The 26950-nt window shown below is 42.0% G+C and overlaps 3 protein-coding genes across 11 annotated transcripts in view; 1 reads left to right on the forward strand and 2 right to left on the reverse strand.

Annotated features, from left to right (window-relative positions):
- Positions 1–634: 634 nt before the first annotated feature.
- Positions 635–9633, forward strand: SNRNP48 (small nuclear ribonucleoprotein U11/U12 subunit 48). Of its 4 annotated transcripts, none has more exons than XM_039714819.1 (9): positions 642–1348; positions 1422–1535; positions 1656–1716; positions 2653–2727; positions 5088–5276; positions 6200–6321; positions 6909–7024; positions 8197–8372; positions 9300–9633. In XM_039714819.1, the coding sequence occupies exons 1-9, from the start codon at positions 1250–1252 to the stop codon at positions 9587–9589; spliced, it is 1242 nt and encodes a 413-aa protein (XP_039570753.1). In that variant the 5' UTR covers positions 642–1249; the 3' UTR covers positions 9590–9633. The 4 variants fall into 4 exon arrangements, with proteins under 4 accessions (XP_039570754.1, XP_039570753.1, XP_039570756.1 ...); XM_039714822.1 differs by having other exon boundaries at positions 645–1348; positions 8211–8372; positions 9300–9487; XM_039714821.1 differs by having other exon boundaries at positions 670–1348; positions 8208–8372; positions 9300–9584.
- On the reverse strand, positions 2734–18903 carry ROPN1L (rhophilin associated tail protein 1 like). 6 transcript variants are annotated; one of them, XM_039714829.1, is made up of 8 exons: positions 18492–18756; positions 17802–17831; positions 16755–16904; positions 15121–15244; positions 14794–14955; positions 12179–12354; positions 11127–11213; positions 2734–2957 (listed from the first exon to the last, which is right to left on the reverse strand). In XM_039714829.1, exons 3-7 carry the CDS (start codon positions 16883–16885, stop codon positions 11150–11152), a joined length of 657 nt encoding a protein of 218 aa, XP_039570763.1. In that variant the 5' UTR covers positions 16886–16904; positions 17802–17831; positions 18492–18756; the 3' UTR covers positions 2734–2957; positions 11127–11149. The 6 variants fall into 6 exon arrangements, with proteins under 6 accessions (XP_039570763.1, XP_039570758.1, XP_039570759.1 ...); XM_039714824.1 differs by lacking the exon at positions 2734–2957 and having other exon boundaries at positions 9634–11213; positions 18492–18573; positions 18650–18677; XM_039714825.1 differs by lacking the exons at positions 2734–2957; positions 18492–18756 and adding an exon at positions 18853–18903 and having other exon boundaries at positions 9634–11213.
- A 3885-nt stretch (positions 18904–22788) lies between these two features.
- MARCHF6 (membrane associated ring-CH-type finger 6) overlaps positions 22789–26950 on the reverse strand; it is a 41287-nt gene continuing 37125 nt past the window's right edge. Inside the window, exon 25 of the mRNA XM_039714774.1 lies at positions 22789–25814. Within this exon, the coding sequence (XP_039570708.1) occupies positions 25724–25814 (91 nt within the window). The 3' untranslated portion in view covers positions 22789–25723. The remainder of the gene's footprint in view (positions 25815–26950) is intronic.

Here is a 26950-nt window from a genome sequence, read left to right on the forward strand (position 1 = left end):
CAGGCAAACATAGCTAGAAGCACCAAATCTCTCAAAGGGCAAAAATCCCAGCTGAGTCTCAAATTCACTGTGCAGGGAAGGGCTGCAATCTGCTAACGAAAAGCAGATGTACAGAAGTCATTCTGGCAGCTGCATCTGTCATGCTGCCTCTCCCCCACCCCGCCTGGACAGACCCACTCTTCCATCCAGTCGTGTGCTTTTCAGAGACAACAAATAGGCAAGCACAAATGTCAATCATGTGAAATCCATCCCTTAAGACAGTCGTCCTTTCCTCGTCCTGCCTTACAGTCTGATTGAGCCCTACTGCTCCCTCAGCGAAAGGCTCTCAGATCTAAGGCCAAGCACTGGGCAGGACGCTGGGGTACCCCTGTGCAGCCATGCAGCTCCCCCCACACTGGCAACACCCCCGCGCTCCACTGGGAACAAACCCATCCTGCATATCCTGCTCCTTGGGGATCCTCTCCCGATCCTGCACCACATTCCTCCTGCTCCAAGAGGGAGTCGGGCCTCACTGGATGGCGACAGGGGGGCTGATGCTCCTCCTGCCCCGCCACGAGCAGGGGGAGCGCTCTGGCGGCTCTGGGGCGCCCAGGCAGGCACGGCCGGCGCCCAGGCGAGCAGCCCTCGGTGAGGGCACTAAGGCGCAGGGAGGGCAAAGCCCGCTGCCCCTCGGGGCCGGGCACCGCGGGGGTGTCCTGCGGCCTCCCGCCGGCAGGCGGCACCGCTGCATTCCCGGGCTTTGTTCCCGTCGGCGCCAGGCAGTCAGCTGAGGGGCCGCGCCGAGCGCCGGAACTTCACGCTATTTACACGTTTCAGCAGGCAGGGGCAGCAGCGGTCATTGGCTGCAAACTACGCAACTTTTGTGTTAATTGCTGCTCAAGCCCCATCTGCTGGCTGTGTCTCCCGCTGCTCATGTCGATCGGTCCTGCCCTCCCTCTGAGCCTGGCGTCAGTTCTCAGTACGTGGCCAGTGAGTCGGTGGTCGCGATCGCCCACAGCCGGGATTGCCATCCCCCAGTCAGCCCCGCCGACTTTGCTCCTGGTGGCTCTCGTCCGGACAGCCCATACAACTTCGGGCTGTCTGCCCTATTCCTTAAAACTCCAACCAAGCATCCGATGCTCGCAATGCAGCTGATTGATGGTAACCGTCCAGCTATCGGATGCTAATTTAGGAAGATAAAAGGCGAAGCTGGACTCGGACCCTTCCGCAGGGCCGGGTGCCGCCCCTCTGGGGCGGAGCGTCCTCAGCGATGGCGGCGGCGGGGCCGCCCCTCGGCGCTGACGGGGCCGTGGCGGCTCCCGGCGCAGCGATGGCGGCGGGCAGCGCCGTGTGGCTCGGCGGGGACCCGGTGAGGCGGCGCGGGCTGCGCGGGGCAGGGCGGCGGGGCCGGCGCGGCGGGGCTGACCCGTGTCCCCTGGCAGGTGGAGTGGGTGCTGTGCCCCTACGACGTCCATCACCGCGTGCCCCGCGCGTCGCTGGAGAGGCACGCGGCGTCCTGCCGGCTGCGCAGGATGGGATACTCCGCCGAGGAGGAGGTGGGAGCGCGGCTCGGGAAGAGGGGCGCGGGGCTGGCGCTGCTGCCATGGGCGCGCCTGGGCTGCCACCGCCGCTCGGCGGCCCCCGCCGGGCCTTGACCGAGCCTTTTGGTCCCGCAGGCCGAGATGTACGACTCCAGCTTTTTCTACGAAAACCTGAAGGTTCCCACCATCGCCATGGGTGAGCGGGGCAGCGGGGGATCCGTCTGAGCGGGCGGCACACACGGCCGGGGCTGAGGAGGGACCCCGGGAGGTGCAGAGCAGGAGGGGCTGTGGGGAGATGGTGGGGAAGGACCAGGATGCGGGACCAAGGAGTCTGGGTCCTCACGGCGGCACAACTCCGCTGCCTTGGTAGCTGTAAACTCCCCAAGACCTTCCGAAAATCTTGAGTGTTATAATCAGTAGGTTAGTTACGTCAATTTGTAATTTGCAATTTGCCTTAATTTACTGTTTTTATGCTTCTATCACTGTGTAATTCTACTCTGTAGATCACTTTTGTATTTTCATCTTAAAATCCAAGGAGGATCAGTTTTGTCCTCTTAGGAGTTTCTTTGTATGTTGTTAGTCCTCACTCTTGCATCAAATCCAGAAAGTTATTAAAATGAATGCTTAGAAGGTGGGCAAGCTGTCTGTAGAATTTGGAGATAAAGCAATGGTACAGAGAGCAATGTACATATATACTATGTTGTTAGCCCTCACTCTTGCATCAAATCCAGAAAGTGTATTAAAATGAATGCTTAGAAGGTGGGGAAGCTGTCTGTAGAATTTGGAGATAAAGCAATGGTACAGAGAGCAATGTACATATATACATTTCCTTTTCCATATCCTTGTAACCCAGAAATACATATTTTTTCCTTAATTTTCTCCCCTCATTTCAAATATGTAATAGATGAAAATTACGTTTTTAGTTCAAATGTCCACTTGTACCTGAATGAAACTATGATATTCTGTACCATGTCATAAGTCTCATAATAGAGGTTGGATGAATTAAACGATGATGTTCCTGTACCATGTCATAAGTCTCATAATAGAGGTTGGGGAGTACGGGGAATAAAGATCAAGTACTTAAGAACTTGATGTAAAAGTGTTATGATTTTATTTTCTTCTCTGCCTGCAGATAAAGATCTACAGTTTCACATTGTTAAGCAGGCTAGAGCCCAAAGTGCAAAGGAAGGTGCAGGCTACAGTGAAGGTAAGGAGCAAGCAGATACTGACATGATTTCACCAGCCTCCTGTGGAGAGCTGCCCTCATCTTCCTCCTTGCTGCTTCCTTCATTCCTCTGAGAACTGCTGTGAGGAATTTAATTTAGTTTTCATATTTCTTCCCATGCATATCTTCGAGCATGATTTCTTTCTATACTTGGGGCAACTAGATGAGAGACTTTGAGTCTGTTGTGCTCATATCTCTTATTGTCTTCAGGACTGAAAAAACCAAACAACATGCGTGTTACTGTGTTGGACTGTTTCAAGACTGAACCAAGAAATTGTATAAGAACTATGCTGGCACATTTGCAAATGGGATATTGTCCTTTGTCACTGCTCCGAGCTCGCTAATTCCTTTATGTTTCATTTTTCAGTGAGTTTTGTGACCACACAGGGGACCAGGCTAGGATGGAATCTTCAAAGGGTCAGACTTAGATCAGGTAGAAAAATAGGGCTCCCTCTGGAATGTGTAGAGCTTTAGTGTGTGGTTGAGAAATTACTGCAACACCTGAAAGAACACTTGCTCTCTGTAGACTTTGGTTTGTTAAACATATATAGGCAGAAGGAAAAGTAACACTGAAACTTTCGTGACAGTGAAATATAGCAGCACTTGCTCAGACAGCTTTTCCTGTTTTCTTTGTTTCTCTGGCGTAGCAAATAGAGGCTTAATGGACAGTTGCTTGGAAAGGGGATGTCCTGGGATGAGCAGTGTGTTTTGAGCCTGTCAGGTGCATTGCCTCTGAAGGGAAGTGGGAATCATTCATTTGACACAACCACATGCAAGCAGAGAAGCAGCAGATAAAGCCTTTGTGGAGTGGTGCATTGCAAAGGTACACCAGTGAGCCACTAGATGCCAGTGTTCACTGCCCAGATTTCCCTGCAAGCTTGGCTTTTCCCTGAGGATAACACTAAAACCGGATCGGTTGTTTTCATTGTGACACCTTGGCCTGTTGTAAGATTTGATGACTTGTTTGTTCAATTTGAAGTCTTTGGCAACAGAAACAAATGAAAAAAGTTTTTTTCATTGTAAATTTCCATTTGATTCACTCTCTCAAAGGAAGACATTTTCTTTCTTTGTTTTCTTTTTTCAATTCTAACCATATTTATAATATTAGCATAGCTACATTGTTGAAAACAAAAATTTTTCTCAATCACAAGTTGTGTAATTATTCTAAAATCACAAGCATGTAATTATCAGTGCATTTATATGGACTTCTGTGACATTGTAAGAACAGTGCCTTTTAAAAAGAGACTTCTAGTTTTTGTATTTAAATTAATTTGTTAATGTTAGAACCGTTCTGGTTTAGGTTCCAAATACAGTAATAATGAAGTCTTGTATTTTAGGTTTGTTTGTAGAGTAACTGTGGTTTCTCTTCCTCTTCTTTGGTGTCTTTAGTGGTAGTAGGATGTGAAAGATTGCCCAGTTTCCATTAAGAGCTGAATAATCTGGAGAAGCTCTAGGTTTGCTGTTGTTGCACACACCCTTCTTATGTGTTGGCTTTGCTGTCTGCCTGGAGATGTGTGGGATTGTGTTGGGGGAAGCAGGATTATGGAGGTCAGATTAATGGTTGCTAGAAAATTGAAGGTTTTTGACTCAAATGGTGTTTTGTTGGCCATGTCCTAGAGTATTGCATCCTGTATCTTTGTGGAAGTCACTTAACTGCTGTTGCAATGGATTGGGAATGGATTAATTTGTTTGGAAGCATGTGTGTTTTAACTGGGGAATGGGAAAGAAGAGTGTTCAGGCAGTGTGTTTGTTTCCATAGCTTTGGTTCAGATAACTGACTTAATCTGGAGCACTTTGAAAGTGCCTTTGTAGTCCTTTTAGCTATAAATTCCTGTGTCAGTCTGCTTAAAAAGCTCTGTAGAGAAGGTGACAGTGTGAGTGAGACTGATTTACACAGTGCTTGGTTATCTAGTGTCCTAGAAGCTTTCATTCTAGTTGGCAGAACAGGTATTTTGCAGCTAGTGCTTTATGTAACATTTTAGGAGTAAGATAAACCCACAAGTTAGGGCTGCACTCTCTCTTGATTTAGCTTGTAAGCTGAAACTCATGGGAAATTACAGAGGTCATTTTGATCTAATCTTGTACACTTCTTTCATGGCACATGAAAACTGTATCTGGGTAAGCAGTCAAGAGGGGTTTTAACAGCCTGTGTGAGGCTTGGGAGGGATCTTGGAGCAGTTTTTATCTTTTCAAATTAAGAAGGTTGAAACTTCTTACAGATACATAGGGGAAGGATGAAAACAGCCTGGGAGATTACTGCATTGTTTGTTTGTTGAGCTTCTTGGTGTTTTCCTGCATAGTTATGCTACTTTACAAGTAACAGCTCTCTGTCCAACCTCCAGGTTCTTACTCATTACTGCCCATAGAAGTTCCTCAAAACCACAAGCGTTCCACCTGTGACCTGAGCCAGGCTGACCGCCTTGCTCTTTACGATTACGTTGTTGAGGAGACAAAGAAACAGAAATCCAGATCCCAGATAACGGAAAATGACAGTGATCTCTTTGTGGATTTAGCAGCGAAAATCACCCAAGGTTTGAAGAATGACCTGTTGTTGAATTTATGGCTCAGAACTTGCAGTTTGTCCAGTTACATAAGTTTTATTGATAGCCAAACAGAATTGATTATGCTTTTTGTTGTTTTTTTTTTTTTGGAGACCATACTATTAGTAAAAGCTACAACAAAGATCTGGCATCACAAAATATTAGTTTGGTGTCCTTTATGATGTTTACCTTCTTGCAAAGCCTCAGTGCTCTGCCCTTCACACATGTATTATGTGTATCTCAGTGGATGGATCTTCTGTCTTTGCTGCAGCTGACTCCAGGTTGCTTAATGTTGCCAATGTGCTGTGCAGCTTGGAACAGTTATTTGCTGTAGGACATGATGAGATTAAAGATTGCTTAAGAGTAAAAGCTGAACAGGAGAGGTTGGCAGTCATCCAGGTGGAGCTCTTGAGCAACATACTTTGGTGTTGGTCTGGGACCTCTCATCCCTGTTGAGTCATGCCAGTTTGTAACTACCAAGTGCAGCAAAAGCATTTATGTCACCCTGCAGGCCCTGCTGTGCCTAGGAGATGTGACAGTGCTTGTCATCTATGCAGATAACTTTTTAACAGAATCTGGCTTTCTCCTTCTGTATCTTACTGTAACACTGGCTTTGAAAACGTGACTCGTATTTAGAAGGCGTTTGACCAAATCACAAGCCTGTGTATTGGTGTGAATCACACTTTGGAGACTGAGATCACATAACAGAGTCTGCTTGGTGGCTCTTTACTTGTGTGTAAACAGCCAGCAAGAAGGTTGGAGGAGGAAGCTTGAGATAAATTCACCATAGTTACTAAATACAGGAGGAGCTTGAGAAAGAGCACGATTATTTTATGTTCCTGAATGTACAGGCCTGCATACCTACAGGTGCTAACATCCTGCTAATCACTGTTTTACTCTCAATTTTTTGCTAGATGATAGCCAGAAAGGTCCGAAGTCCCACCTTGAAATTCTGGCTGAAATGCGAGATTACAAAAGGCGGCGGCAATCATACAGAGCTAAGAATGTTCATATAACAAAGAAGTCCTACACTGAGGTGAGATCGGGGGAAAAAAAGGATTTTTTGGACAAAAGTGCTTGTTATATATCAGCATAAACAATTGTATACTTTTTCAAAGTCAAATCATGTGTCTTTCTCTGCTTCTTGTATACCCTGCTTTGTTATTGTTGCAAACTATAGAGGAATGGATTTGGTTTATTAGGAAAAAAAGGCTTTTTTGGACAAAAGTGCTTGTTATATATCAGCATAAACAATTACATACTTTTTCAAAGACAAATCATTTGTCTTTCTCTGCTTCTTGTACCCTGCTTTGTTATTGTTGCAAACTATAGAGGAATGGATTTGGTTTATTGCAGCAAGTTACAAATAATGAACATTTCTAACTGCTAAGTTTTGAATGTGAAAATATCAGCAGCATATAGCTCACTATCATAAAATGGTGCTATTTAAATTTATGCTGAAAGATTTTTCTGCAAATAAGACTTTCCATTCAAACATCTGATGTACAGGGTTTGGGGGAGATTTTTGTGAGGTTAGGGTTTTTTTGAGATGTCATTTACACTTTAAGTGCTTGTTCAGGCACTACCATGACGTGTTTGTTTTTAACATATCTTAATCTCCAGGTGATTCGGGATGTGATTGGTGTGCATATGGAAGAACTCAGCAATCAGTGGCAGGAGGAGAACAGGTTGGATAATGCAGAGATATGTGAAGGAGGGAAGTCGAAATCTTCAGGAAGGTATGCCACAGCTGACAGCTTCTTCAGGCATGAAGCAGATTGTAATTTTATCTTACCACCTTCTTCTAATACCACACCCCAACATTATCTGAGTCATATGCACGGTTTATTTCATACTAATTCTATTCAGTCTTGCTTGAGAAACTCTGCGTGTATGAAGGATGGAGAAATATAAGTATCTTTCTTTCAGAGGTAAGTAGGTTAGTTACAAGTGATTCAGCTGAACAGGTAGTTTCTGGTGGAGCTGGGGATGAATAGTGCTCCCTCTGTGCCCAAATATGTGTATATGTTGTAGCTGTTTACAGAAGGACACTTGGAAATACAAGTACACAATTTCTTACCCCTCCCGACCACATGACATGTGCTAGATATATTACACCTCAGAGTAAAGGTTTCCAAAATATAGTAAATGTGGGGAGGCTTTACAGTTCTTATCCCTGCAAATGCTGCTGTGGGAGGGTGTTTTAGCTATACATATTTCTGCTATGTCAAGCAACACTGCACACCCTTCCAAACGTTTGTCACTGAAGTAAACATGAAGTCATGACCTAGTGGTTTCCTATTTGTGCCTCTTCAGCAGGTCTTTGAGAGAAGAATGTTTTTGAAACACACTATTAAGTGACACTCTGTACCCAGCATTAAAATGAAGATGAATGCATGTCAGAGCACTAGAATAGTCTGCCCAGGGAGATCCTAGAGTCTCCCTGTCTAGAGAAATTCAAAACCCACCTGAACATGTTCCTGTGTAACCTGCTCTAGGTGACCCTGTTGTGGCAAGGGGAGTAGATTAGATCTCCAGAGGTCCCTTTCAACCCTAACAATTCTATGATTCTGTCAGATCAGGACTTAGGTTCTCCAGCTGTAGGTTGCAGCTTAAGACAGATGCTTGAAGAATTAAAGATTTGTAGCAAAACAGAGTGAACCCCTTCTACTGCCTCCTGTTTCACAAGCAGAGGTGTTAAGGAACAGGAAATTGGATTACATAGAGTGCTGAGATACACACGAGATGTGCACATGGACTTTGGGCCTCTTTTGGGAGGTATTGTATTTCTTAGATAGGCTTAATAAAAGATATGTCTTCTGTCTTACATAGGTAGTATGTCACTATATTACAAAACTGGTACTGGAAACAGTGAGTGTGAAACTGTTTTTATTGATTAAAATCACTTAAGTTTATTTTCAGAAGGGAAGACAGGCGGTCAGCGTCAGTGGACTCTCGGCAGTCTGGGGGAAGCAGTAAGGATACGGAGTGCACGAGACACAGGAGAGACACCAGCAGGAGTCCAAGTAAACGAAGGAGGAGTCGGGAGAGAGGCAAAGACAGAGACTCTCGGAGAAAAAGAGAGAGGTGAGCAGAAACAGTGACAGCAGACTCCTGCTTCCCAATCAGGCTGCTGTAGCCATTTTCTATGAGAATTTAGTGCAGAGGTTGAGCATGTCTAGTCCAATTAAAAAGCTAGGCTAACATCATGTGCAGTATGACAAGCCAGTGGTATGAGGCTACTAATACTAAACAAAACATACTGTGAGATCACAAACTGTGATCTAGCCTTCAGAATTTACAGTCACATCTGAAAGGTGACACTTTCTGCAGCATGCTTTCAGGGCTACAACAGTACTGTAACAGGCTGTTGATTTTACTCCTTGATCAATATGGTTAAAGGGACAGTATGTTTCTCATCCACAACTAAGTGCCTGTCATGTCTAATGCTGATTTCTGCTCTAGATCTTAATAAATAGTATTATTTGTTTCACTAGTATGCCAACATTAACTTTTCCATATTAGATGCTTCAAAACAATGCTGTTGTTCTTCAGTACTTTTGCACATACAATTTGGCAAAAGACAACAAATCTAGGCCACACCTTGTAATACCATCAACAAAGACATTCACATCTGCAGGACCACAGGTGTGTGGGACCCTGTGTTTGAGCAGACATGAGGACTGTTGTGCAGAAGAAATGCTGCCTTGCTCCTTGTATTTGTGTAAATGCATTACATAACTGTTTGGATGGCAGTGATGGCTTGTCTCAAAGCTGGCTTCATTACTCCGTGATGCCATTCATCCTAATCGAATTGCCACTCTGGCACTGCATGACAAGGCGTGGATTAAAGCAGCACAGAAAAGAAACTGTCTAAAAGCAGTTTACTTTCTTTCCTTAGAGGAGGACATGACTACATTTAATGAGACCTTTCCATTTTCCAAGTTGTTTTTTTCTCTTCAGATTTCTCTTCAGATCCTAACAGCCCACACAATGTTTATGTTTTTGTTTCAGGGATGAAGACAAGTATTACAATCACAAAAGAAGAAAGTAGGAACAAGAACCTGATGATTTTGTTTGTCAGCTGTTCAAAACATAACTTCCACAAGAACTATTGTTACTGCTGTTTTGCCCAAGACAGTAAAGGTGTGCACATAATATTGGTGTTGAATCACACCTGTGCTGCTTGGAGACGAAAAAGTGCTACAATTTGTCAGGATGGAAGTAGTACATTTCAGATAATGTGTAAATCTGTAACATTTATACATCTGTTAATAAATTATATTGATCTCTCATGTATTTGAGTTATTCTGACAATTTTTTGTCATAAAATTTATGAGAGGTTGTACTTTCTGGCCTTCCTGGCCCATAAGTAGTGGATATAGAACAGAGCTAATCCCTGGAGCCCAGATCAGTTACACACAGGGAATGCATGAAGAGAGCTCCCCCTCCTACCTAACACTGTTACCTCTAGGTGACATTGCCTACTTACAGCATGTACCAGAGGGCAGATTTCAGAGTTCTCCAACAGGATAAAACATCTTCAACTGCAGCTGGTGTTAAATGGAAATAACACAAAATTTAAGTGTTCCCAGGCTCATGCTCAAAGAAAATTCAGATCAGTACAAGCTGGAAAGGGTGATGAGAATGTAGGTCTCCACAGAAGCTAGGGAGGAGGTACCAAGGACACTTGGAATATTTCTGAGTACCATATTCAAACAGCAGGTGCATTTCCTTCCAGCAGTAACTAGGAAGACTAACATACAAATGTTTTATAGAGGTTGATAAAACAGACTTAAAACATGCAGATAGATATAAGTATGTACAGTTCTGTTAATTCCTCACACAATCTACTTCAGCAAGGTCAATCACCATCAGCCAAGCTTGATTCAACAAAGTAAACAACTATAAGAGAACAAGATCCATCTTTCCTAAAATACTTCTGTTTGTTCAATGTGCCAAGAGAGGGCACTTCATGTTGCTCCTGGTTGTGGCCTTCTCAGTCAAAGGGAATCTTTCCAGTTTTACTGTAGCCTCTAGTACTCTCTCTCATACCTCAGTTGTTTCTGCAATTAAGTGTGATTATCTGTCACTAAATATTTGGTCTACTTTTGATGGACTTGGGCTTCTATACCTGCTAACCAAACAACTCTCTGTCATATATTCCTCACATATGTGATAAATGCAGTAGCTTTACCTGCCAGAAAACAAGATACATTTTAAAACATTTATTTAGACAAGTTTATCCAAAAATGAAAAAAGGTATTTAAGTTCTGAAAGGGTTCTAATTAGAGAGAAAACAATATGGAACCACTGCAGTCCTTGCACTGGTTTTGTCTACCAGCTCAGCCACAGGGTTCTCATTAAGTTGTTTCAGTAGGGCCTGGTAAAACAGTTCAAATAGCACATGTCCAGGCAGACAAGGTAGTCCAAGGACCAGCTGTATTTGTACCAGAGTCAAAATGAAGTCAGAGCTACCAGAAGCATAATGAGAAATGCTCCAGTTACAGCTGCCCTGGCTTAATTCCACGTTTTACTTAATCATTTATCAAATGTAAGTAGGAAGCTCGGTAACAAAACAACTTTTGCTCAATTCAATATAAGCAGATGGGTGAAGGGGTCGCTCCCTAGGGGTGGCCATCGGTATCGGAGAGGCTGGAGAACAATATAACCATGTATTATTGAACGAACATCCCCCAAAGGGCCATCTCAAGAGCAGGACAAAGAAAAGGAAATGCCAGAGAAGAGGATCATGTTGTTCTGAAATGTGCGAATTACGGTACTTTGAACACAAATTATTTTCTTGAACTTATTTATTCCTTCTTTTGTTTTTCCTCTCACCTCATGCTGAAGAGTAGGGTTGATCAGTAAAATATGAAGGAGTATGGCAGGAAGTGTCTGATCAGCACCATGCCAGAGTATTTGTCCCTGGAAAGGAATAAACCAAAAATTTTAAGTGTCACTTTCACATGGTAAATCCTAGTGTGTTGGAAAATATACAATTTAGGACTATATGAAATGCAAGAAAAAGAGGCAATGATTAAAAAGTGGTTCTTACTGAAAAACTGTCAATCTTACAACTAATGATGAAAACGTTCATTTGTGTGCTCTTGTTTTGGAGCTCCCATGAACTTGCAGCTGGTGGCAATCTAAGGCAGTGTATGGAGTTTGCATGGCAATGTTTTTTGGGGGGCAGGTGGGGGTCACAGTGGTGCCCTCTGTGAGCTTCTGAGAGAAGTTTCCCCCCCTTCTAGAGAGCCAATGCCAGACAGCTCCAGGACAGATGCGCCGCTGGCCAGGGCTGAGCCCAGCAGCGATGGTGGTAGCACCTCTGAGGCTGTGTCAGCCACCATGCACAGAAAGAACACTTCCAGAGAGATGGGGGGAACAGTTAAGTGTCTGTAGGCAAACATGCTACACAGGCAACACGTGGAGGACAAGCCTGTTACAGATCTTTTTTAATTGGTGTAAGTGCATTTTGTGTGACCTATGTGTGACTATGGATACAATGAGAGAGCTCCTAGTCTCTCTCTCTGATTTGTGATCTATGTTCAATCAAAGAAACAGCCCAGAGGATGCTGCTGGTTCCAGAAGCAAGAATATGCACATGTTACAAGCCTGTATATAATAGCTTCCTACACAGAAAATTATACCACCCTACAGAGACTTCAGAATTTCAGAAAAAAATGGATAAATAACAGTTTATCTTTTAACAGTGCAAATGCTGAAGTTGACAAAAAATAACTCAGCATATTTTTGATACAATCTTAGTCAATCCTTACTCCTGTCATCATGGCTATGCCCAAAAGAAAATGGACTATTCATCTGAAATTAAAGGCTTATGGAGAACCCAGAGGCAATTGCTACATTAAAATTCAGAGATTTTCACTTACGCTTGTTCTCTAATTCCATCGAGGAATACATTAGTTTCCGTCTCTGATATCTCTCCATCAATACTGGCCAAATATGAATAAAGGAATGAGAATGTTTCAAAGGGAATTCGAGCTGCGCCGCCTTCTGGGTCTCTTGTTAGGATCTCACAGGCCTGTTTCATTGAACTCAGTAAGGACTGCAGGGGGTTCCAGAAAGAAAGGAAAAGGAAATGAAAGGAAAAGTGTCAGAGCCATGAACATCCTTGCATATCATGGCAAAATCCACGCTGTAAGCCACTAAAAAGGAGGTTGAGTGAGATGAAGGTGTTATCATCGTTGCCTAGCTTTAAACCCCAAATTTACTCTCTAGTGCAAGCCCAAGGATGAAAATAATAATGTAGTTCTAGTAGAGACAGGAGTAAAAAATACCAGAATCTTGTGACGGTTAATGATTGCATAGGGTAATGTGAGCTCTCTCTCCATTAGGGCCAAATTGCCCTGTTCTGCTACTGTAAAAGCTCCAACGTCACTGTATCTAGTAACAGATCTTTTTGTGTGTGTGTGTATATTACCTCAATGGTTCGAAATTAATTCTCAGCAGCAGTTAAGACAGATAAGTCTACAACCCCCAGCAAATAAATATAGGTTTGGTGATTTTATTATGATATTCTATTATATAATTTTTAGATTATATTTTGGCTGATATTTACTGTTTCCCCTATCTCTATGCAACTTCCATTTTAACAGACAGTAGAAAAAGCACTAAGGCAAAAAGCATGTAAAGAACATTTCAGTTGAGTCAAAGGCCAATAACATCCGAGTTGCCTTTAAAACACATGCCTCAAATTATTAGTTCCAAACATACTTTGAAAAAATCCTTCCTTTAATATGGTGTTGACAATCCAGTGCCCTATGCATGCTGAGCTATACCAGGAAAAGTGTGGAAAAATTCAGCACTGTTCCATTCGGTCAAAGAATGAATTGGATCCCATTAAAGAAACAAACTAACAAAACCACATGCACCATATATATAAAATATAAAAGCACAAAACCAAACCCACACAGGCTTTCTTTAACCTAAGTCTTAATACTTTTCACTGCGACTTTTTCAAAATTTACATTTTCATTAACAAGCAAGCAATGTCTATGTAAAAAGACAGTATTTGATAACAGTAGAATAGCAATACTTAAATAAATTATCTGTTTAAGATATAGAACACAGGCCAGAGAAGTGTCATCTTATAATCCTTTAACTGTTTTACTTAATGTATCTCCTCCCCTGGAAGGCTTCTCAGGGAAAAGAGAGGCAGCTGACTCTATGCTGGCCAACTCTACATTTTGCATTTAATTACCCCTCTACTGCCCTTTCTGGTCCTGCCATCCCAAACTGCCACGGTCTCTCTCTCTCTCACAACACAACAAAGTTATTCAGATCCATTTTGCCAGCTTTGAAAGACAATTTAGCAGGCTACCTGTGTGTTCATTTCTCCTTTTGTAAAGGCTTTTGTAAAAATGCATTGATGCTTTACAAAAAAGATACTTCAGACTGGTGCTCTTAAGAAATTCGTATTTGTCTGCTCTTGTATCTCAACCGTGACCCTACTTGACTGTGAACACAGTTTATAGCTGCAGGAAATGAATGTAAATTTCTCATCTATGTCTTTCTCTCTGGTTTAAGAAACTGAGATCTAGGTTTCATTATGTAGTACTGAAATGAAATAATTCACTTAATATCCAAAAGGATGGTGAGATGGTGAAATTTAGTCTGTCTAGCTCCATCAGAATGATGTTCCTGTGACTCCATTTTTGGTTTTGGTTTATTTGGGGTTTTTTTGCTGGTGAGAGGGGTTGTTGTTTTTTAGATAAGTAATGTTGCTGTTACTATTTTTAAATGAAGAAAAGAGCCCAAATGACAAGATCATGTTGGGAGGGAGACTGGAATCAAGAAATACAAATTTGAAATAGAGACAGACAGACAGATGGACAGACAGATGGATAGATAGACAATTGCACGATTGCATCACCAGGCCAGGTTAACATTCAGGGCTTCCAGATACTGCAACATTCACAAAATATTATTTCACATATATTTTCTTTTTAGTACCTCTTCTTCCCTACTGTAGAAAACATTAGAAGTATTATACTTTATAAGAACATCAGCTTAATGCATTTTATAATCTTTCATTCTGTTGAAATGCTCTGCTGAGATTTTATTACTGTCATTAAAAAAATTAAGTGCAGCTGTAGTAACATTAAGTGCTGCTGAGAAAATTTAATTGGCTACACAATCAATTAAAAATTGGTTCTTTCATTTCTCCCTTCAGTTCTCCTCCACAGACATTTACACTGATGCCATCAGCATCATTCCTCCATCATCCTTTCTCACACAGGACAAGCTCCCTGCAGACACACTTGCTCTTCCATTGAGGACTTAGCCATCCTTCTGGTTAAGCTCCCCAGACCAAAATCTGATGGACAACTGAAGTAAACATGCAAGCCACTTTACCAGCTGCTGCAAAAGCAATCACCATTCCCCAGATACATCTGCATTAATTATTCTGTGGTCTATCTTGGATAATTACAGATCCTAGGCAACCACGTGTGTTTGGATATGAGGGCTCCTGCTGTGAACGTACCCCACCAAGCACGCTGCACCCAAGTGCCAGAAACTTCATCCATTCCACCTGCTCGCCAAAACTGTCCAATTGCAGGATAGCTTCCAGCTGCTCCTCTGGCAAGCCCAAATGCTTCCACTTTTCTCTCAGTTCTGCAATGGTCACCATGCCTTTGGAGGAAAGCTTTGAACAAAATCATGGTACCACAGTAAGAACTCCAAAAACCAGAACAAATTTAAGAACACAGTGTCTCCCCAAAATACTTCAAATACTTGACAGTCTCTCTTCCCAGCCATCCCCAACACATCAGCATTCCTCAATAGCATTGTGATAAAGAACAGCTTATACCTGTTTGTGCAAGACCTTAAGGAGTCCTGGGGTCAAACCAGCATCTTTTTTCCCTGTTGTTAATGGCATTTCGAGCCTCTCCTTCACAGGAAGGGGTTCACCTTTAGATAAGGCTGAAAAATACCTAAGTGAATGGGAAGAGCAACACACCTCAATGCCCATGGCCATTACAACTGCACAGAAGTAAATGCTTTTACAGTTCAGTGTAAGAATCTGCAGGCTCCCCTACAGGAGCAGCAGCACCTGGTAAGCTGCCTACATGCACAACTCCCATATTCCTGTGCCCAAATCCCACAATCTTTAGACTTTACTTGCTCCTTTTCATAACACTCTGATAATTCCTAAGGCATTTAAATTATTTTGTGCATGATATATTCAGCTCTTTTGATTGATGAACATGAGGACTTACCTGTTTAACACTCCCCTCGTGCACTACCCAAAATGTACATCTGCCTATTCACATTGCAACTCTCTCCTCAGCATTTCTGCTATTTCTGCCCACTCCAAAATAAAATTTAAGAGTAGAGCACAAAGGGCATTGGATGTACATCCTTTTAATTATAAGGCTGCCCTAAGAGCTGCCTCTGCCTTAACTGGACAGCAATTGAATTGTGCAAGAAAAACTCAGTTTTTATTCAAGTGTATCTAATTTACAAGTTTCTCCACTTGTCCTGCCTCATCTGCCCTGGTCATCCCTGTCCATGTCCAGGCTATCCCATGCTGTGCAAATACTTGCTAAAATACACAGCAGGCAGCACTCCAGAACTGAATTAGTGTGACTATAAAAACAGATGCATGTACAGATAACACCAGGGATATTTTTCAGCCAGATCCAGTTCCTTATCTGATTATTCACAGGCACGAGCACTACAACACCAGCAGCTTTCTCCAACACTGCAGCGGCAACAATTCAGCTTCAGATTATTTTCTTTTTAACAGACAAGCCAGACTCCAGCCTGGCTTGTGTTAACAGCCTCTCCTACCTCACATGGTACAGACGTTTTCCAATCCCACCAGCTGAGAACATCTCACAAATACCTTTCAAGAGCTTGCCCACACAAATCATAGGACAGGAAAAAATTATAGTCAGCAGTTGAGGTAACAGAAAAAAAATGTTAAAGGTGAAACACTTAAACATCTAAATCAACTTTATGGCAAAAGATTTATTATGCTGATTATCACTTCAAAGGTGCAATTTTTCAGGCACTTTTCCCAGAAAGAAAGAAGAGAAAATAACCAGGCTTAAGAATTAAAAAGCTAATGTCTATTTTTTCCTTTAAATTCCAAGAACTGAATCTCAGATGAGAGAAGAAAAACCAAACCAAACCAAAAGGAAAAAGAGCTGGTCTTTCAAGTAGAAAAACTAATAACAAAAATCAAATTAAGATGCATTTTGCTGTATGGAAATCCAGCTATTTCAGAAGTAAGCCAGCCCTAAACCTCAAGGAAACAGAAAATAAATAAAATACCACACTATTTTAAAAGGTTTACATGCTGCATTAGTAGACAGAAATGTATATGCGATGTATATGCTGATGCAATATTCAAAGTTATGTCCACTATACAACAAAGAGGAGATGAAGTTTTGAGGGTCCATGCACAGCTCTCTGTTTTTAGGTGAACATCATACTTACGCAGCTGCCCACTGCAAAACATCAAAAGGCTGAGTCCTAATAGCAGCTTTAGTAAATTGCTTCAAAATATCAGGAAGCTCTGGAGGTATTTTGATCTGCTGAGCACAGAACATGGTTTCTGGAAGAGGCATGGTGTCCAGTCACAAGGACCTGAAAGAAATGAAACAGCAGTGCACAGATGCAGAATGTGACTGAAAAACTGTGTGCACATGGGAGTGAACAGTGCCTGTCTCCAGATTCCCTCCTGCCCTACTCAATAGCTGGGGCTGCTGGAGAGCTAACAGACTTGGAAGGGGGAACAGACAAGCCCTGCATGGCTCTAAAAACTTCATGGCTACACCAAGCAAAACACAAAAGCTTGGGCACCAATACCAGCTGGGTGAGAACTACTACTTTAACAGGTGACTTCAGATAGTTTTAAACTGATTTTTCTGCTCAAACCTACCACAACAAAAATCTGTAAAATTGGTAGTCCTGACAAGTCATACCATGAAAGGTATCTACATTGATAACTCACTACTGCACACCAAGGAAAATCTTGGCATTTTTGTACAGATGCCAGAGTATGCAGATGACCAAGCTTCTACTGTGTTTATGTATTGAAAAATGCTGTAGCAAAAAGTTACTAATTTGTGCTCACGACAGACTTGACATCAAACAATTACAAACAGAACATTCATGTGTGCTGCAAGGACATATTGCACTTTGCTCATACTGCTGTATGCAGCAGCTACAGGTGTGTCTGTCTCATTCAGGATTTAACTCATTTGTTACTAGGAAGCCTGTTCCCCAGGATCCAAAAGAAGGGACAGAGATAGGCTATTATATGGTTCTTCTCCCATAGTGATGGAGCGGATTTGGTGGGAAACTCTTCTTATCATTCCCAGGACAAACTATGGCATGCTTAAGTTGATTTAGCAAAAAGAACCTAAAATGGTTAGTTGTTTGCAGAAAGGAGAAGCAGTAAAAGCAACAGCATTAAGAAGGTAATCAGGAATCATGTAACAAAATCCTCTATCCCTTTAGACTTTTTGAAGATAAGAGTACCTGGCAGGTGGCTTTCTCACGTGAACTTTCCTGTAGTGGAAAAGAAAAAAATTAGAAGTCAGCAATAGAGCAATGTAACTGCTGTGATTCAAGGCTCCTTTGAGGATCAAACCATATTTAGAACTTTATTTATGGAGAAATGCAGACAGGGTACAGCATCTTCATCACTCCAATGCAGCCAATTTGCATCAGGAACAGACTTCAAAGTGCACATTTAATTACCAGATTGGTCACGAGCTTTCAGTAATGATTCAAAAACATAGCTCTAGCTAAGGAGCACAGCTGAAGGCAAAAAAGCTGAGGATTTCAGGACAACAGAAAAACTCTGAGGAAGGAATACAGCTGTGTGTGCAAGTACCCTTGGGAAGTACTCAAACAAAAGAATAAAAATAAAATCGGGGGGAAAATGCAGTGCAAGAGCTGCCTTTCTACAGTAAGGCATTAATCACAGAGTCTCACAGAAGGGCAGAGGTGGCCAGAGACTTCTTGGAGGTCAGCTGGTCTGACCCCCGGCACAACCGATGAGCAGGGTGCCAAAAATCCATGACCAGGTGTGTTCCAAGAATCTCCACGGATGGAGACTCCACACCCTGCTGGGCAACCTGTGCCACTGCTTGGTCACCCTCACAGGGAAAAAAAAGTTTCTTGATGTTCAGAGGGAACCTCCTGCACATACATATACACACACACCTAATGGTCAAAGAAAAGCACAGCTAGGTCAGGCAGCCTCCATACCCCTTCACCATCGTCGCTCTGCCGTGGTTTACTCTCGCTAGAGACAAAGATCAGCTCATCACGTTCACTTCCTCTAGTTAGCTCTAATTTTCTATTCTTTTCCTTCCACGCACCCCAAGCCAGCCCCAGGTGTTCAGGAAACAAGGCCGAGGCGTGTCGCACACAGCTGGGACTGGCCGAGCCCCGGGCAGACAGCGGCCCCGGCGCGGCCCCTCGCAGGCCGGAGGGAGCCCCAGGGCGGCCCACGGCCCCGGAGCCCCGCACACCCCCGGCGGCCGCCCCGGGGCTCGGGGAAGGCCCGCACGCCGCCCCTCACCTGCCCCGCTCCGCGGCCCCGCTGCCCCGGCAACGCGGAGGGACGGGCCGGGGCGGGGGAAAGCTTAACGGCGGCGAGGTTTAAAGGGCAAGAGCAGCTCCTGCTTTGTATGAACTTTCGAAAAGGCCCAAACCATGGATGGGGGGATTGAGTCTACCGTTCGTCAATTGGCAGACGCAGCCTGCAAGGGGGGTCGGAGTAGGCTGGGGGGCACAGCGGCTGGACAGGAGCCAGCAGCGGGCCCAGGGGGCATCCGGCCTGTAACAGCAGGAGCGGGGCCAGCAGGATGAGGGAAGCGATTCTGCCCCTGTACGCGGCCCTGGTGAGGCTACACCTCGAATCCTGTGTCCTCTCACTTCAGGGAGGAACTGGAGGGTGCTGGAGGGAAGGGTGACAAAGCTGGACAAGGGCCTGGAGCACAAGTCCTGTGATGAACAGCTGGGGAAGGTAGGGGTGTTTAGCCTGGAGGAGGAGAGTCTCAGGGGCAACCTCTACAACTGCCTGAAAGGAGGCTGTGGGCAGGTGAGGGTTGGCATCTTCTCTCAGACAACCAGTGACAGAGTAAGGGAGCATAGCCTTAACCTGTGGCAGGGGACATTAAGGCATTTTGGTTGGATATTAAGAAGAATTTTTTACAGAATGGGCAATTAGACAGTGGAAGGGTCGATCCAGGGAGGCAGTAGAATTACTGTCCCTGCTGGTGTTTAAGGAAAGGCTGCATGTGGCACTTAGCACCGTGGTCTAGTTTCCAGGCTGGTCTTGATCTCAGGCATCCTTTCCAACTTCATTTATTCTGTGATTTTGTGAACATCTTGGCACCATGGAAGTGGCAGAGCCCATGGCGGGGAGGCCGGTTCCTGCAGGTGCCTGGGTCCCTGTAGCCTGCTGGCCCCGGCATGTCCCCTGGCCACAAGGATGCTCTACTGGGTTAGCAGTGTTAGGGTGGCACATCCATCTTGCATTTGGTATTCTTGCACCTCTTTTCCTGGCTTGGATGAAATAAGAAGAAATGCTGAGTGAGCTGAAAAAGAGACAGGGCAATGTATTCACAAAAATTCCCTTTACTCGCAGCAGCTGCTGCTTCCAAGGACAGTTCAGCCACAAGCAACCTCTGGTAGACCAGTACTGCTGGTCAGACTCCACAGTCCTGGACAGTCACATAGCAGCACCACTGAGAGTCTGCCACCACCAAGAGCAGCTTCAGTAGCTGCTGGTCCAAACTGACATCATGAGGAAGTGTGGGCTCTCCCACTGCTCCAGAATGTGAGGAACCAAAGTGCCCTCTCTGCCAAAGTCTTCTTTCCACTGCAGATAAAAACAGCACCAAACCTGACTGGCATCAGGTAAAGACACCAGCACATCTCTTGGTTATAAAGCAATACCCCTCCTGTACCTTCTAACACGGACTGTGCACAGCCTGAGCACTCAAATCAACTTGGTAATAGGATTATTCACTTCAGAAAGCCTTCACAAGCTATTGCTCCAAAGAAACTTGGGTGCTGCATGCTCCAAACAGGCCAAGCAGTTACTGCAGAAGCACACAACCTTATTTGAAGCCAGGCCTTTTTAATCCACATTATGTCCCTGCTGATGAACATGCAAGGCCATGCAGGACAAAGATAAAATGGTGTGCTCTGGAAAGCAATAAACACACATTTTAGCAACTGTTTAATCTTTCATAAAACAGGAATACTTAGCATAAGCTACAGGCTAATTATTTGGCCTCAAAATACTTTGCAGATTCCTGTAACTAATGAAAACAGCAAACTTCTGACATATAATGATATACATTTCTATCCTTTAGTTGTTTCAAAGCATCTACTCATTTAAGAATACTAGAGCAGGAAAGACATGAAGAAAACGTTATCCTGCAGGAGCCTACAGAAGAGAATTCAATTAAACTGATTTCACAGTGCAAGTTTTCAATGGTGCCTAGTGATAACAGATAAACAGCAAGATGCTGCTTATCTGTGGTCATTGCACACACTCAAAACTATCCCTAGATGCCATACTCTTAATTCTTCCAGCAATTTGGTCCAGTGCAGTGAAATCATGCATAAAGCTGCCACACTGTATTATGGGAAAGAGCAGCATGTAGGTGGAATTTTTTTTTCTGTATTTAATGAAATATATTTTCATAGAATCACAGACTGGCCTGGGTTGGACCTTAGAGATCACCTAGTTCCAACCCTCCTGCCACAGGCATGAGCACTTTCACTAGACCAGGTTACCCAGAGCTCCATCCAACCTGGCCTTGAACATTTCCAGTGATGGGGCATCCACATCTTTTCAGGGCACCCTGTTCCAGTGTCTCCTCACCCTCACAGTAAGGAATGTCTTCCTAATATCTAATTAAACCTACTCTCTTTCAGTTTGAAGTCACTCCCCCCTTGTCCTGTCACTACATGCTCTTGTAAATACTCTCTTTATATGAATCTATGCTGCTTCCTAGAAGTATTTCCTCCCACTGTATAATACTGAGTCTTGTATATAAAGAACATTTAAAAGTATATCCATGGATGCAATTGTTGCTTTATAGCAGCACTGCCAGAAATGCTGCTATAAAGCAGTATATCTTAGAATTTCTGCTGCTTCCTACTTCCATGACTCCTACTAACAACTAGTCAAAATATCCCATGGACTCTCCATTCTAATCCAGCAGTATTTTTAGATCCATCACATTTCTTACCTAACCCTAGCAAGCCACTTAGACAATTTGTATCTGCTGAACATGGCACACCAGTGCAGCTCTGCACTATTGAGGTTCTAATACAGAAACTCTATCCAATATAAATAAAAGAGCTCTGCAGTGTTCTCTGGCTTTGTAAGCAACAAGGAATTCTCAGTAAAACTAGTGTCCTCTTCCAGGAACACAAACAGCCCTTGAAAGGCAAGTAATGTTAAATATCACCCCCTCTTCCCACACCTGATGTAGACACCTCCAGATGTTTGACTTCACCTTATACAGGGGAAAATGCCTCTGCAGCTTTGGTGCTGCCCAGTACTCAACAGGTAGGAGATAATAGCAGATAAGCAGAAAAACTGATATGCAGAGCTGTGAAATAATTTTGCCATTGCTTCATTTCTTGGTATTATGCTGAGCTCAAAACATTCAGTTTATCTTGAAATGGTATTTGGCCTCCAGAAATACAATCTTTAAAAATTTTCCATTATTGAGTAACTTTCTGCATGAAATTTCTCAATTTATGGTTACTTCTTAATGAAGAAATTAAAACCAGATGCACAGTTTAAAAAAAAAAAAGCTGTTAACTATGCAATTCTTTAGTTCCAGCTACTAATTAAGAACTGAAATACCACAGTAAGAGAGCTCTAACTTACCATTATGCTTTGTAAAAGCTGTTTCCTCATCTGTTTCAGAAAACAGCTTCTTTTATTTTGCACCCTGAACTTCATTACACTACCAAGATTCAATTTCTTCTTTAATTTTTTATTATTTGTATCATAATTTCTGCCAAGAACCTCACTCATTGCCCAGGCTGTACAGTGGCCATTATTCCCAAGGCACGCAGAACAAGAACACTGATCCTACCACAAAACCTTTCCACTCTGGATGTAAAAACATGGATAGTGACGTCCAAGGAAACAAAATGATGCTGATCAGCATGCCAGGCAATCAAACCCCAGTCATTTGTGATTTGTGAGGTACAGGCCTTTGTGAAGCTTTTTTTTAGAGTTCTGAAGATCAGTGTGGCTGCTGTGAAGATTTTTATGAAGACCTTTACACAAGCATAGCGGAAGGCAAGGAAAGAATTAATGCACTCAGCAGAAAAGTGATGTGAGCACTGTAATATGCTGGACTTGGCATCCTACTGAGGAAGTCACTGACACAAAGCAGTCACAGGTACTGAAGGGCCCTCAGAAACAAACTCAAGTAACTCAGCTTCACTCAATAGAGAGGGGGCAGACAGAGAGATGCAGAGTTTTAACTATTTTTAATCAATATAAAATAACCTGTTTAAAAACAGTCAAAGCTATGCTGCAATTAACTTTTTTCAATATGCACAAGATAGCTACAGAGCCATCTGACAGTTCTTGGATGAAGGCCTGTGGAACTAACAGTATCAATTCAACATACAAAGGGGGGGATACAATTGAGCCAGTACACACCTCCAACCCCTCCAGTCAAGACCAGGGTCAACACAAATTGTGGTGGAAGAGTGCACACACACAGACACACACACGCTTTCCCACTTGAATAACAGGAGTACACACCACTCTGCATCACTCCAGCACAGACAGAAGCCACTGGTACAGTGCTCATCAGCTGTGTCAGAAACAGCCACATAACTTACAAGCTTACTTACCAATTTCTATGCCAGGGGAGTACACAGCACACAATAAGGCAAACCAGTGAAATTTAAAACAATTTATAAAATACTGTTATTTAATTCCTGTTCTCTACAACCTCCATATTCTTTCCAAAAATAAAATGAAGAGATGAGATTTCTGAGAAGTTCACAATGGATAGTTCTGGAAACAAACTTCACCTGGGATCTGTAAAGCAGTGCAAATGCCAGCACAACAGTTGGATTCGAAACCAGTCTTCCATTAAAAAAAAAAAAAGCAAATACAGATACTGTAAGCTACATCAAAATAGCTGCAGTTCACATTGCATGACTGGCCTGATTTGCTATTTTCTTTCATGACTTGTAAAATACCAGAGTAAGAAACAGCACAAAGGCTTTTTCTTAATAAATTTTAATATTAAGACCAATTTGTCTGGATAAAAACAGTTACAAGTACCACACTCCTGCAAATTCTGCATGATGCACAGTAGTGCTTGCAACATTTGAGTGGCAAGACCATTTTGCAACTGTTTGTGAAAGGTATGTCAAAAACAGAATCTTGGCATAAGTAAGAATGTATGTTACCAGTGAATTTATTATTGTGAAAATATATCTGTCCCACAATGTACACCACTGTAAATAATCAAATGCAATATTTATGCACATCAAAAATATATGGGGCGAATATATACTCAGTTCAGCATTAAATCAGCAACAATAAATGAAAAAAATATTTTGGCTATTTTTCTATGGTTTCATTTCACTGGAAATTTTCTAATAAATCACTCCAAAGGGTAATCTTTGTGGTTCAAAACCATCAGGACAACAGTAATTCTGTAAAATAGTATGGATCTGAGAGTGACAGCCCAATCCTCCTGCCACTAAGTTCAGATGCATTTGGCTTGTGCTCGCTGCCTTAGAACACGAGTCCAGACACCAAAAGAATGAAGTACCCCCATCACAGCCTGGACCACATTAGCTCATACCATGTCAGATCAGAGATACAACATCAATAAAAGGAGATGACACTTTAAAAGCACCTGCCAGATTCTCAAGTATTAATTATATACACACATGGTAAAGTACAGAATACTGAAGGAGAGTGTACTGAATAGCAAGTTAAATGTTCCATCCATTTTCTCATTACTGCAATGGATATTCACATTTTCCACATTGGTCCAGGAAAGATACTGCAATCTAAGCATGTGATTTGATGCTACTTAAAGCTTTGAGATACTGTTATGTGTTTTCTTTATCTACATAACCCCCACCCCCACCCCCAAATATTACTGCAAAAGAACTCTATCTACATATAGAAATAACACAGACTTGGTTTGGTGGCTCTTGTTTGACTGTGTTCTTGCAAAGAAATCTGCTAACTTTTCCTTGCCTGTTTAATAGCATATGTATTTCCCTGCCCCTCAGGCCATAAATGGTACATGATAAATCACTTCTTCAGTATTATTCCTGTAAAAATTCACAGTGACCAATTCTGAGAGATTTTTTTTTTGGTTGGGTTTGGTTTTTTAAAAGTAATTGTGCAATATAAAATTCATACTACAATTTTCAACTTTGGTAACTTACAGAAAAAAGATTTCACACTTTAACTAAGGATCAGGTCAGGACATTGCTTACACTACACTCTTTGTGCTGTGCAAGCACATCAGTTAAGGTTCATCCCTTTTCTTAAGATCTGAAAAATTCTAATATTGATAAGAAATTGGCTGCAATTTAAGTTGTGAACCTATTTAATTTTTCTTGGTACCTTTAAATACTTCCATGACCTAGCCTTAGTATTTACTTACTGTTTCAATTAATGGAGTCCTACCCACCTACCCCCTTCAACCAAACAGAAAAATCCAGCTGAGCCTCAACAAGTACATCTGAATTCTCAGAAGAGGAAATATTTTCTTGATTTAACATCAACTGTACAATATTACAAACTCTGACACATGAAAAACAATCAGGCAATAGAAAAATGTACAACAGCTTTGGTGTTATACAAAATAATAAAAAAGACTGGACAGCAAGATACATAGTTCATTATGTTCTCAACATAGCAACTTCATTGCTGACTGTAAGACAGTTATTTACTTTTGATATTCTCTACGTGGCCTTTCCACTCATGAAAAATCATACTGTATTACTACAATAAGAACTGTTATGAACACCATAAAGTAAGCTCCAAATTTTATAAAAACATCTTGCCTCTTTGCACTATTGCTTTGTGGCACATTGTCAACAGAACAGCAGTCCAAAATAAAGTGACAACTAGATTTAATAAATTAATATACTTTTTAAAGATGTACAATGCACATTCTTTTTAATCCAAGGTTTTAGGGTGTCAGGACACTTCTATATACACATATACAGATCTCAGACAGCATTTACAACATCAGAAAATGCAGATAAGAAACAGAGCCTTAACTGCTATCTGGATGCTACCAACAGAAGCCAAAATACTGCTGAGAGTATTATTGGGAGAGATATCCAAAGACGAGAAGAGTCTATGAAAAAAGGACATGTAAAGGCAAAGGGAAGGTCAAGATGTTTAATATGACCATCTATTCTTGTGAAGACTGAGGTGGAGTTGTTGATGTGCCTGGTTTACCAGACTTCCGTTCGTAATTCACAAGTCGTTGTCCAACAAGGTACCTGAGATCACAGTAAAACCAGAAATTAACATAAGGTAATACTATTTTGTAACACAAATCCACTCTATCTCCTTTGCTGCCAAAGTAATTCTTTCATTTAAATATAAAGTTATTCTATAAATTGTAAAGGAAGAACTTTAGCTAGTTCTTAAGCTTTCTTAAAGGGAAAGAAAGTATCCTGATGCTACTCCATGGAAAGCTTAAGGGCTGCAAGATTCCTTTAGTGTGATATTGAAAGAAAGTTAACTATCTCAGCCGGAAAGCTTTAGGGCTGCAAGTGTGATATTGAAAGAAAGTTAACTATCTCAGCAGCTTAACTTTTCATACCTTTCAAATTATTCCTTTCTTCCTCTATATAATTTTTTAGGATGCAAAAAGTTCCACACTTTTTTTTTTTTTTTTTTTTTTTTTTTTCCCCCAACATTTTTTAGGTGGCAAAAAGTTCCACACTTTTTGCCACCTAAATTCCTTTTCATGCTTCCTATTTTCATGCTAGTTCTGTGTGTACAAGAGCTCTACACCATGAATTAGTTGCTAAGATTAGTTACTAATCTTCTTAAATAACCCATAAAAAAGGTAATTAGGGTAACAACAAAAACAATGTAATAATAAAAAAAGAGGTTCAACTAAGCAAGATAACCAGAAAACAATAGGAAAATAATTATTTTTATGAGGCATGTGAGTAATACAGAGTAATAATAACTGAAAACATCAGAAAACCACACAAAATTTGCTAAGGACAAACTATCAAAACAACTGAACATTCTTTAACAGGTGAGTTGGACTAATAAGTAGAAAGAGTAAAAAAAACAGTTATGCAGAAAAAGTTAAAGAAATGGTTTTATAAGCAGCAGCTTGAGACATGATTTTAACTTCCAGGTATGTTGTAATTCATTACATGCATTTGTCATTCAAGGCTACAGAATTTATGTTAGATTCAAGACTTAGATTCATGTTAGACAAGAGAGAGTGTCTTCCCTTTATAAAGACAGTCTATTCCTGTGTTTATCTACCTGAACCACAGATAAAACATCTGCCAAGAACAGTTTGTCTTAAAGAGTGATTTGTCTAGAAAACTTCTTAAAAACCCTAGTCCCAAGTATCAACAACACCTGAATTTGACCTGAAGTATTCACA

The sequence above is a fragment of the Passer montanus genome, unplaced genomic scaffold (genome assembly GCF_014805655.1).
Source record: "Passer montanus isolate IOZ18808 unplaced genomic scaffold, ASM1480565v1 scaffold31, whole genome shotgun sequence".
In the NCBI taxonomy this organism is placed as follows: Eukaryota; Metazoa; Chordata; class Aves; order Passeriformes; family Passeridae; genus Passer; species Passer montanus.

Coding starts and splice junctions, on each gene's coding strand:
- SNRNP48 (XM_039714819.1), top strand. CDS start 1,250: ATGGCGGCGGCGGGGCCGCCCCTCGGCGCTGACGGGGCCGTGGCGGCT. Junction 1,717..2,652: donor GGTTCCCACCATCGCCATGG/GTGAGCGGGGCA, acceptor CTCTGCCTGCAG/ATAAAGATCTACAGTTTCAC. Junction 7,025..8,196: donor AAGTCGAAATCTTCAGGAAG/GTATGCCACAGC, acceptor AAATCACTTAAG/TTTATTTTCAGAAGGGAAGA.
- ROPN1L (XM_039714829.1), bottom strand. CDS start 16,885: ATGCCTCTTCCAGAAACCATGTTCTGTGCTCAGCAGATCAAAATACCT. Junction 14,956..15,120: donor TTAAGGTCTTGCACAAACAG/GTATAAGCTGTT, acceptor TTTTGTTCAAAG/CTTTCCTCCAAAGGCATGGT. Junction 11,214..12,178: donor GATGGAATTAGAGAACAAGC/GTAAGTGAAAAT, acceptor ATTCCTTTCCAG/GGACAAATACTCTGGCATGG.